At 33.6% G+C, this 11728-nt stretch overlaps 1 protein-coding gene and 1 non-coding gene across 2 annotated transcripts in view; both read right to left on the bottom strand.

Moving 5' to 3' along the window:
- The window catches only part of LOC131153252 (D-aminoacyl-tRNA deacylase), a 40917-nt gene extending 40251 nt beyond the window's left edge, over window positions 1–666 (bottom strand). The window contains exons 1-2 of the mRNA XM_058105439.1: window positions 269–666; window positions 8–188 (exon numbers count right to left, since the gene is read on the bottom strand). Coding sequence (XP_057961422.1) covers window positions 8–188; window positions 269–370 — 283 coding nt within the window. The 5' untranslated portion in view covers window positions 371–666. The remainder of the gene's footprint in view (window positions 1–7; window positions 189–268) is intronic.
- Window positions 667–720: 54 nt separating this feature from the next.
- Window positions 721–793, bottom strand: TRNAV-UAC (transfer RNA valine (anticodon UAC)). Its single transcript has one exon. It is a non-coding gene; the product is annotated as a tRNA-Val (tRNA).
- Between the last annotated feature and the right edge of the window lie 10935 nt (window positions 794–11728).

An 11728-nucleotide genomic window follows, 5' to 3' on the forward strand; every position in this document is an offset into this window, starting at 1 on the left:
TGTGCACCGATTGGGTGAACGGTGAGAGCAGGGCGGTTGGAAACGGCAGTGTGTTTGCTGAGGAAGATGAGGTTTTCCACCACCTCGCCGGTGGCCTCCTCCCACCGAATCTCCAAATGGTCCTCTTCCACAATGCCTTTGTCGTGCTGCAGCAGTCTGGCTTCTCCATTGACGAAGCTTCTGATGCCCTGTGATTGGAGCGATGATAACAGAGAGAGAGAGAGAGAGAGAAAGAGAGAGGGAGTAGCGGGGGAAAATGAAATGAAACCTGGAAGGAGGGACCAGGGTGCCAATTGGGCATGGCGAGGAGGGCGGTAGCGGGGCCAAGGGAGGCTGGATCGGTGGTTGTGGCCACTATCAGCGTCACCATATTTGTTTTTGTTTCTGGGTCTGCTTCTGATTCTTCTTCTTCTTCTGTATCAATGGAATTGAATCTTCTATTGGGAATTTTGAAAAGTTGGAATTGAGGCTTATAGAGAGAGGGACCAAGTGCCTGTATGCTCCCACACAGTGTGCGGGAAATGGGAATTCTATTTCTATGGGCGGAGGGGAATGTGAAGCCGCCATAGCTGCTGACTAGCTCACATTTGGCACTTCTTGTCGGTCCAGCGTTTCCGCTTGAAGAAGGCAGGCGGAATGGCTGTCAATAGAAGATGAGACGACGCCGTTTTTCGGCTGCCGAAAAGCATGAAGAAGTAGTGAAAATATTAATTAGAATCGTGATGCTGCCCAGGATCGAACTGGGGACCTTTAGTGTGTAAGACTAACGTGATAACCACTACACCACAGCATCGGAGTGGGCTGAGAAATATATATTTTATATAAATCTAACTACATTTCTGTTATCCTTCAGAAACTCGCGATTCCCCATACTAGTTAGTTTGCGGTGAAAACATAATTTATTGGATTTTTAACTTAGTTTTATGTAGGAGTTTGGTATATAATTTCCTAAAAATATTTTAGTGATCAAAATTTGAAATATGTTTATTGAAAAGCTTGAAACATTTTTTATTGGAAATTTTTTATTCAAATCTTGAGAATAATGGGATGGGAGATTGGTTATCTTTTATTATGTAGTTCAATTTTAGTATGGGCTTCCAATTGATCACCAAAAAAAAAAAAAAAGGACAAAACTTGGTATAATTTTGTGCTATATCAATTCTGTGAACATATACACAAATTCAAAGAGAAAGACGTGCAAGGGAGTGAGGCACCAAAAAAAGGAATTAAAAAAATTACAAAATACATTAACTTCTCTTAGGATTTGACAAAAAAACATTAACCTCTAATAATGTCACGAAGCTCTTCTAAGGTTTTAAAAAATTTACAAATCTCCTCTGAAGTTTTCCAAAAAGACACAATCACCTCTTTATATTTTGCAAAAAAGCAAGATGTTTGCAAGTTGCAAGTGTATCAAAAATCAAAAGTCACGGGAGATTTTTGGGATTTTTAAAATCTTAGAAGAAGTTTGTGTCTTTTTACTAAATCTCAAGAGAGATCAATCTCTTTTGCCTAAAAATTAGAACTTTGGAAAATTTTCATGTTTATCTTATTGAAAAAATAAACACCATTGATAAAATTTTCATCACCCAAAAGGGCTCAAAGGGCTCTTTGAATTTTGTACAAACTATAAACCTAAAATGTGAGCATTAATAGCTCAAGTGGACATAGAGAAATTATATAGCAGACCTCCCCTTTCACGTGTCTATGTGCATGTTTCCATATGGACACATGGAGGGGGGTCCCCTGTATAATTTCTCGTGGACATGGGCAAATTGCACGATTTCCTCACAACAGGAGGCCTTGGATTCAATTCCACATGAAAATTAATTCTTAATTTATCAAAAAATAATTTTAGAACATATCACATCCTCTTCGATTGGGTGCCACTCGAAGGGGTCCAAAGAGTTCATATCCAACTAGAATTTTAGTTCATAAAAAAATAAAAAATAAAAATGTGAGCATCAATACCTTAGTACGATGTCATAGTCTAACATACAAATTTAAAAGATGTGAAGACAACGTAGACAACACTATCTTGGCCTCCAATATGTGTTTTCTCTGGACAGCTGGACAACAGCCACATCAGTGATCCACATCAATAAAATTCAATCAAATGTGTATTATAGATAAAAGCGCAAACAACATAAAAATTTATGATAAAATATTTTTATATTTTAAAGATAAGACAAATCATTTTTAAAAGATAGTGGATTTAACCAAATATATGCCCTATAAAAAAAATATACCATGTAAATTTTTTATTTAGAACAGTCTCATATTTTAGAAAAAAAGTATCCTATATATAAAAGACAAGATAGTTTAAATCATTAATTTTATGCACAAAAATGTCTTCATAGAAAATATTAGAAAAACAATAAAATTCAATCAAACTTATACTGTACATAAAGTTATGGATATTGCAAATTGATGTAATTAGTGTAATCCCAAGAGTGAGGGTAAATTGGAGATTTTAAATATTTCTCTTAGGTTAGATTCAAATCGCAATTAGTATTACACAACCTAGGGTATTTCTAAACAATCTCAATATCCACAAATATTTAACTGAGCAAATATTTAAACAATTAAAGCAATCTCAGTAATTCTCAATCATTCACAACAATTAAAATGTAAGCATATAAGTGCGAAAATTAAATAGTGTAAGGGAAGGAGTAACATAAGATATGTTATCGAGTTTCAACAATTGTGCCTACGTCCCTGCCTCTAACTAACCAGCCTGAGGATTCTACTAATGCTCACTTACGGTTGGAGCATCACCGATTACAAACCTCCTCTCCTTACTAGGCGAGGAATACCTCAAGCCACATTCACAGGGTTGACCCCAAACTTTACAATCACACCTTAGAAAGGTGCTCTTGATTCTCCTAACCGGGTCTGAATCAATCTGGTGCATGTTACAAACTAGTACAATACTTTTCAGACTACATCCCGAGAATACGTAAATATTCAAATTTGTGTACAAATAAATGTTTCTTATAATAAGTAGGGATGTACAACAATATACTCAGTGCACTTTAATATGATGGGAGTGTAAGCTCAATAGAGTTAATAGGATATCTCTCCAAAAAATATTATTCAACTACAAAGTGTAAAAGATACTGATGATTAGCTTTTTATGGATATTTTATATGAAGTACAAACAAAAACTAACTTTGAGTCTTGCAATGAGCATGCAAAGACTCCAAGCCTATAGAGATTTTCCCTATAACATTTATCAATAAAATAGTATGGGAAAAACCTCAAACTCACTCTCTAAAAATGATTTATGAATGTATATGAATGAGAGAGTATAAGCCTTTCAAATAAATGTATATGATGCTCACAATGAATGATATTCATTCTTCCTTCAAGATGCAATCAAATATGCAAATGAAGGAGATGAAATTTAATGAACTCTTTCTACAAATAATCTTGCAAGGAAATATGAGAAAGAGTATAAAATATATGCTTGTTTGTGAGAAAATATGAAGACTAGCACAAAATTATTTCAGAGGATTTTTCTAATTAATCAACTACTAAATATGCTTAGAAATGAGATATATATAATTATAGCCTTTTGGAACACGCTCGTCATTTTAGAAAAAATTTAATTAAAATTTTAATGACAATTAGCACTGAAATTTTACCAAACTCGAGAGGGTCGGTTGACCGACACAAGCCTAATGAAAGTCAACTCGTGAGGGTCGGTTAACTGAGTAAGGTTTCGGTCAGCTGACCTCACTGTGTTTATTCAATTTTTTTGCGAAGCTCAGTTGGCTGAGAAAGTGGTCAGTCAGCTAAGACAAAAGCGATTCTGAACCTTTGTAGGTTCAGTTAGCCAGGGCTTTCTTTAGTTTTTTTAGGTCGGCCGAGGGTTAAAATTGGTCGAGATGTATGGTCGGTCGGCTGACCATTTCAATAGAAAAATTGGCTGGTCGACCGAGACTTTGTAAATGACCAAATTTGCTAGGTCGGTCGACTAAGGCATTTAAGACTTGCATAGGTCGATCAATTTAGGTCATTGAAAATCTGAGTTTTCTCCCTGATTTTGACCTTAAAGTTGTCCAACCATATGTGTATGAGTATGGCATTTTAATTAGAGGGTTTTTCATGAAAAGTTTTGGGCCCTAAGGTCAATTTATGGTCTTGAGTTTGAGCTTACAATTCTCATCATGCATGATATGCATTATTACAACCCAATAACTAAATGATATTACAATTGAGAATAATAAGTGTCTTCTTTTCCTTTGCTCTTCAAATCTTTGGGGAGTACGCGAGATTTTGATGATCTTAGTCCCTCGGGCTTCCATGTATCCTCTTCCATATGTGCATTCTGAATTATTATATGTTCAAGTACTAGGCACACATATGAGATACATGTGATTTGTCATCATCAAAATAGGAATCATACTCAAAAAGTCAACACAAATTATTTTATTAACAAAATTATACTTATCTTCTAAAAGTGAACAAAAAATCTCTAAACAATAAAATTCAATCAAATATGTACTATATGTAAAAATGTAAATAGCATAAATAATTTTATATATATTATTATGAATAATGACAGCTTGAGTGGGGGCTGCCAGTTGCCAATGTTGGCTGCAACATGTAAGAAAAGTAAAAAAGGAAATGTCAGCTGCCCATTCAAGATGTCACATGTAAGAAAAGTTAAAAAAAAAAATAGCTACTTGCTCATCCACTATATAAGAGCTAAGATTGCGAGAGATTTGTGAGTAAAAGAAAAGTATAGCAAGTACAAATTGAAAGAAAATAGCGGAGAGGAAAAGAAAAAATACAAGAGAGATAAAAGAAAGTTTGAGGGATATATTTTTTATAAGGTCAGTTATATATTATTTTGTAATTCCTCCTAAATGATGAAATTCTAATCTCATCCGCCTGTGAAGTAGGTATATCCGAACCACGTAAAAATTCGATCTCGTCTCTATTTATTTTCTATTTGTCTCTATTTATTTTGTTATCAATTTCTACATTATTTATAACACGTTATCACCACAAGATTCCAACCAATTGACATGTTTATTTAATTTTTTAATTATACCGCCTTAATTGATGGTTTTATTTCTATATATCTATATCGCCTTAATTGATGGTTTTATTTCTATATATTTATATCGCCTTAATGGACGGTTTTATTTCTGTTTTGCCTATATATATTTAAAGTACCAATCTTCGGAAGAGGTGGTAAAATAGTCCTCCTGAAAAGGTTATATAATCTAATCTCCATAAGAGATGATAAATATTTACCTCCTGAAGAGGGTATATTTTTAATCTTTCGAAAAAACATTATATTTAACCTCTAGAAGAGGTGGTAAATTATTACCCAATTTAACATTGTAAAATGAAATCATACTCCTGAATAGTACAAATTGAGAAAAATAAAATAAAATAATGTTCTTGAAGGATGAAGAATTTATATTATCTCAATTTTATTTTAGTTTTACATTTCATTTTTCTAAATTAATTTATTATTGTTAATTTATTCAGATGTCAAATCTAAGCAAAGTTGAGTTTGTTCCCCTTAACATCAAAGGCAACAACTATCTGTCATGGATCTTGATGTAGAAATCCATCTAAATGCAATGTGTTAACTCTATAAGTTCGATCCTATTTTGATTATGACAAAACTAATGTTTCTCACTTATGCACTAAACTTTTTGAATAGGTTCATTCTTAGCATGCACTGATGGTAGGAACTCAAGGAGACCATACGAACTACAAAGATCATGCTTCATATATATGGCATCTGAAGAAACGAAAGAATGAAGACCTATTTGATATTGTATTTGCATTCATTTTTTGCTTGGTCTGTAATATAATATGGTCTGTAATAACTGCATCACAAACATGATAGGACTAAATGCTCAAGACCATAGATTTACCTTAGGGATCACCCTTCGGTCGACCGACACTGGATTTTTTAGACTAAGTCAAAACGACCTTAGAAAGACCCTAGGTCATTGCACTAACACTTAAGAAAACCCCCATTATCAACTATGCAATCATGGGTAACTTATGATTTAAAATATGACTTAGGTCTTAAATATGCAAAGGGTTCGAGCGACCGAACATTGGCATTGAAAATGTCTCGGTCGACCGAACATAGGGAAATTCAAATTGTTGACCTAACTTCAGGCGATCGAGCCGAAATGAACTAAGTGTTCTTAGTCGATTGAACATTTAAAATTGACTTTTTCACCTTCCTCGAGCGCTCGAGCTTCATGTTTATTTTCACATCGGGCAACCGAACTTAGATTCAAGCGACCAAACCTCAGACATTTTGAAAATCTCCTTGACCTTAGCCACCCGAACTTAACCCCGAGCACCCGAACTTCAAAAGTACCTTTTCTACATGTGTCTGTTCGGTCAACCAAAACTCTTAGGTTGCGTATTTTTAACTATGGTAATTAAGAGTAAATGGGGTTAAGGTCATTAAACATTTTGCAAAATTTCAAATAGGTCCCCAACGGTCAAAATTTTAAGGATTCCTATATATAACACTTCATTTGACCTAATTAGCAATTTGATTAGCAAAAGTGATTATAATTTTTCCTCTCAAATTTTTCAAACTCTTTTGCTATACTATTTTTATTCCAAGCTCATATTTGTGAAAACACTCATTCATACTCTGTTGTAAACATCTTTTGAGATTGAGTGTTGGTTTTATTTATTCCCATCTCTTACAAATCAATTGCAAGATAGAAAGGAAGTGATTGTGGTTATTGCATACATTTTTACAAATCCTCCGTTTGGCAAATACTCTCTCATACGCATACATTTTGAAAAACCATTTTGAGAGTTCTTGCTTATTTGATCTTTCCCATAGTATTTCATTTATATATACTCGATTGGGAAGGTCTCGATTTTTGCTTGCTAGTCTTGGCACTTATATTGCAAGACTTGAAAGCTTGCATATTATCCTTGATATTGATTATGTATCCAAATATCTATTATGCTCTTCATTTACAAAATCTTTGAAATATTTGACTTGGATTGTGTTTAACTTCCTTTGGTAAATTGTTTGTTGAATATCATAACTTGAATCAAAGGTTAAAACTCTCATATATACATTCTCACACACATTTAGGAGAGTTTACATATTGGATCTCATCAGAGCATTAAACCCATATAGGGTTTGTATGAAGAAATAGGGTTTCAAAAATTTCAAAGGATTTTTTGCTTAATCAATATGCTAATTACTTCCTAATCAGAGCAAATGAACCTCTATATATAGACTTGCCCTATATTATAACCATTGAGGATACATAGGGTATTATTAAATTTGTTTTAAAAATATTTAGAAAAATTAACCGTGTTTAACCCCTCTTAACCACAGTAAAAATTTGTACAACCCGAGAGTTTTGGGCGCCCGACCTGTGGTTTGGTCGCTCGAACAGACACATGAGAAAAAGTACGTTCTTTATGTTAGAGTGCCCTAGGAAGAGAACGGTTTTCTGAACTGAGGCGATTTTCCAAATGTTAGTGATTCAGTTGCCTGGTATCAAGTTTGGTTTACTGAACTTGACCATTCGATAGCCCGAGGCAATTTTGAACGTGAAAGTTTGGGCTACCAAGTTGGTGGAAAAGGTAAGCGTACGAGTTTGATTGACCGATAATAGTGAAGTCATTTTTGGTTCGATTGCCCGAAGTCACGTCAACTATTTGACCTTTCAATGGTTCGATCGACCGAGGTGTTTTGAACACCAAGGTTCGGTCGTTCGAAACCTTATTCTTTTAGCTCTTTAAGTCCTATTTTAATTCAATTGATTCCCCTGATACTATATGTGATTTTGGGGGCAATCTTATGTGTAAGTACAAGGACCTAGGGTCATTATAAGGTCTTTGAGCTTATTGGTTCCTACGTGTATGATATGCATTCATTATTATAGACCTTTCTGTTGGCCTTACAAGGTTTAAAATCTTGTTATCTTGTTTTGATGCTAATAAATAAGTGGAATTTAACGTATTTTTATGAGTAATGTTATTTCAAGGCTCATATATGAGAAAGCAAGGTCAAAGTGCTCACAAGGATCAAATGAAACTTAAAAGAGTCAAAGCATGGATTTAAAGATGATTTAAATAAAGATTAAAGATTATGAGAACATGCATATTAAAGTGAACTCACTAAAAGCCTAAAGTACATTGAAAGCTTGAAGAAAAGATTGACTCAAAGCAAGGACATACATGAAGACTTCAAGAGTTAAAGGAATCTTAAGGAAGTTTTATGTAAGTACTTCAAATATTTTCAATATGGATACATGAAAATCTTAGGTTGACTTTTTGGACCTAAATACCTTTTAAAATACTTTAAAAATATTTTTATAAGGTCAAAAGATATTTCAAAAAGGTTAAAATGATTTTTGGAATGAAAAACATCAAAAAGAGGTTTTTCCGAATGTTGTCATTTTTTATACATTCGCATTGAGGTGCATTTTTCTCTATCAAAAACTCCTTATTTTAAATTATGTTCAACATGAAAGTTGTAGTATGTTCTCTTACCTTTATTTTGACACCAAGACCACCTAATTTGGATTTGTACAAAAAAATTTATGACCAAAATATTGAAGTGAGATCAAAGCTATCAGCAAACAGAACATTGTTCACGACGGAACTTCAGATGACTGAACAGCAAACAGAGCCACTTCAAACAACTGAAGTGTAACTTCAGATGTATGAAGAATATCTTTAGTCGACTGAAGATTAAGTTCAGTCTTTTAAAGATTTTGCTGAAGGTTTTCTAAAGAGGTAGAACCACCTCAGACGATTGAACCTGAGACTTCAGTCGTCTGAACACTGTTAACGGACATAAAAGTTTTTAAATTCAAACTTATATTTCTTGTACTCCAAAATTTCTAGAAACTTGGGAAACACTCCAAGCCACTTGGGTAACATGAAATAGAGTTGATTTATCATCTATAAATAACCCTCAACGCTAAGGATTAATTACACCAAGAAAATACAGCAAACAAGCTTCCTTGCTTTCAAATCTTCCAATTCTCTCAAAGCTCTCCTGTGCAATCAATTTTCAAGTTTCACTACTGATATTCTCTATGAATTTATCAAAACAATTCTAAGCCTACTCTTAATTCTTTCAACCTAGAAAGAAAGCTTACGGTGATATCTTCTTGAGCTTCATATTTCCATATTGTGAATTTGATTGAAGTATATAGATTTAACTTGTACTAATCAGCTCTTTGTGAGAGCACTCTTTGTACACATATATTTTTTGTATCTCTTGTAGATTGTGACGGTTCAAGGTTATTTGGATCGTTGGTTAAGCATGGAGATATCGCTTAGAGAGGCAGACTCTAGCCTAATTGAAGGAGTGACCGAACGAGAGTACATCGTTTGGAGAGGCGGGCTCTAGCCTACTAAAGGAGTGTGTAAATGGTGTTGTTCTGCTCGGAAAATGAACTTATTTTAGTGAATCCTTTGGTGGTTTGCCAAAGGCAAGGATGTAGGCTGGGTATAAGTCGAACCTCATAAAAATCTCAATCTCACTCTCTCTTTCCTTGACTCTTTATTTTTCAGCACATATAAATTGTGTGGATGATTTAAATTCCTAAATCATATATACTACGTATATTTGAAAATCAAGTAAACTTAAAGTCTAATTTTGAATTGAGATTGCAGAAACCTAAAGGGAGTGTGTTGGTTAAACCATATTTTGCGGAAACCATAAGGGAGTACGTTATTTGGTTAAACACCCAAAGATAAATTAACTAAGAGTTTATTTGAATTCTGAATTGTGGGAAGAGTATGAATATTGTGTTGATTGAGAAAGCTAACTTATTATCAAAGGGATTACATTAACAACAGGGCTGCATACAAAGTTAAAAAGCTGAGAATTTTCATTAAGTTGCAAAGTATATTTTGATTGAATGTTTTATGATTGATTGGTTTGGATAGTGTGGTTGATTGGTTACTTAATTGTTTAAGTACTTGTGTTGTGATTGGTAAATTAAACAAACAAGTCTAAAATTAATTAAAAGAAACAAAAAGAAGTCTTCAAAGGAATTAAAAGAAATTTTTAAAACCCAATTCTCCCCCTCTCTTGGGACTACACCTTGCTTTTCACTTTCCTATATTACTATTACATACCCGAAATGAATATAATATAAATTACAATGAATGAATCTTCAGGGTTTTTATTCTTCAAGTATTCAAATGCCATCAAATGATCTTACTAATATAAACCTGCACACAAACTTGATAGACATTAAATATATGATTATTTGTCATAATCAAAACTAGGTATGACCTATTAGGTCAACAAACTATATATCATGGTTCTGCAATGACTGTAAATCATGGTTTTGTAAAAGCTATATATAATCATAGTTTTATAAAAGCTGTATATAATGGTTCTTTAAAAGTTGTATATCATGGTTCTATAAAAGCTGTATATAATGATTCTGTAAAAGCTGTATATCATGGTTCTGTAAAAGCTGTATAAAATTATGTTTTAAATTTCTGTACTATATCTAATATTTCTCATGCCACACAATTTATATGAAACTCCTATACCATAATCTGTACAGGAAAAACTGCATTTTCCTACTATATAAAATATTACATATCATTTGTAAAACTCTCCTGTAACTCAAATTTTCTAAATTTTTACAAGCATATAATAGATGTAAAATTCAAATCTCATAAACACATGTTACACTTTAATTGATAAAATTCCTGAAAATTAACTAGTGTAATTTATTCCCCTTACCTTATTATCGAGAAGCTTGCTAAAAATACTATACTTACGTTCGAAACTCTAAAATCCTAAAATTATGCATTCCCCAGAATAATATCATATTCACATTTTTTTCCCAAACCCACATACTCTATTTAATCAATGAAACATCAATTAATTAACTATTTATCACCTCTACCTCATTCCCCAAGGATATGCCCGCAGGAACCCTAAACTCGCGTTTGCAGCGTTCACACCAAAACCATGTATTCCACAAATCCCAATTTATCAATTCACCCCATAATAATCTCATATTTACATTCCTGGACCTATACACCCATTAAACTAATTAAAACACTAATCAACATCATAAAGAACTTCCTCACCTCAGTTTGAGATGGTGCTTGGGATTCTTAAAACACAATTCTGCTCCAATTAAATTGAAGAGAATTGTTGCTAGGCCTTAGATACGGAGTCTGATCATTGATTGGGCGATTCTAAAGTGAGAAAATGAAGAGAGAGAGAGAGAGAGAGAGAGAGAGAGAGAGAGAAAGAGAGAGAGAGAGAGAGAGAGAGAGAGAGAAAGAGAGAGAGAGAGAGAGAGAAAGGTTCGCAGCTTCCAGAGGAGAAAGAGAGGGTTTTGAATTTTTAAACAAAAAAATGACATGTAACCCTTATATAGTATTCTGTCTTTGGCAAAAACCGTCAACGAGTTTCTTAGGCTCCCAGAAAATCGTCGTCGGTTTTGTCTTTAACCTTACCCAGTTTTCATCGTTATCCTTTTACCCGACTGCGGTAAAACCAAATAGTTGTCGACGGTTTTCTTAATTCTTCTGAAAACTGCTACCGATTTTCTCCTCCCCAGACCATTTTCCTCTTTTTCTTATTTATTTTTAATATAATATTTTTCGGGTCTCTACATTCTCCCCTCCTTGCAAAATTTCTCCCTCGAAATTTGCTGTCTATGTTATATACCAATCTCTGAGGAAAACTCACAACAATTTTATTAATTACCCT

Source organism: Malania oleifera, chromosome 4 (assembly GCF_029873635.1).
Source record: "Malania oleifera isolate guangnan ecotype guangnan chromosome 4, ASM2987363v1, whole genome shotgun sequence".
Classification (NCBI taxonomy): domain Eukaryota; kingdom Viridiplantae; phylum Streptophyta; class Magnoliopsida; order Santalales; family Ximeniaceae; genus Malania; species Malania oleifera.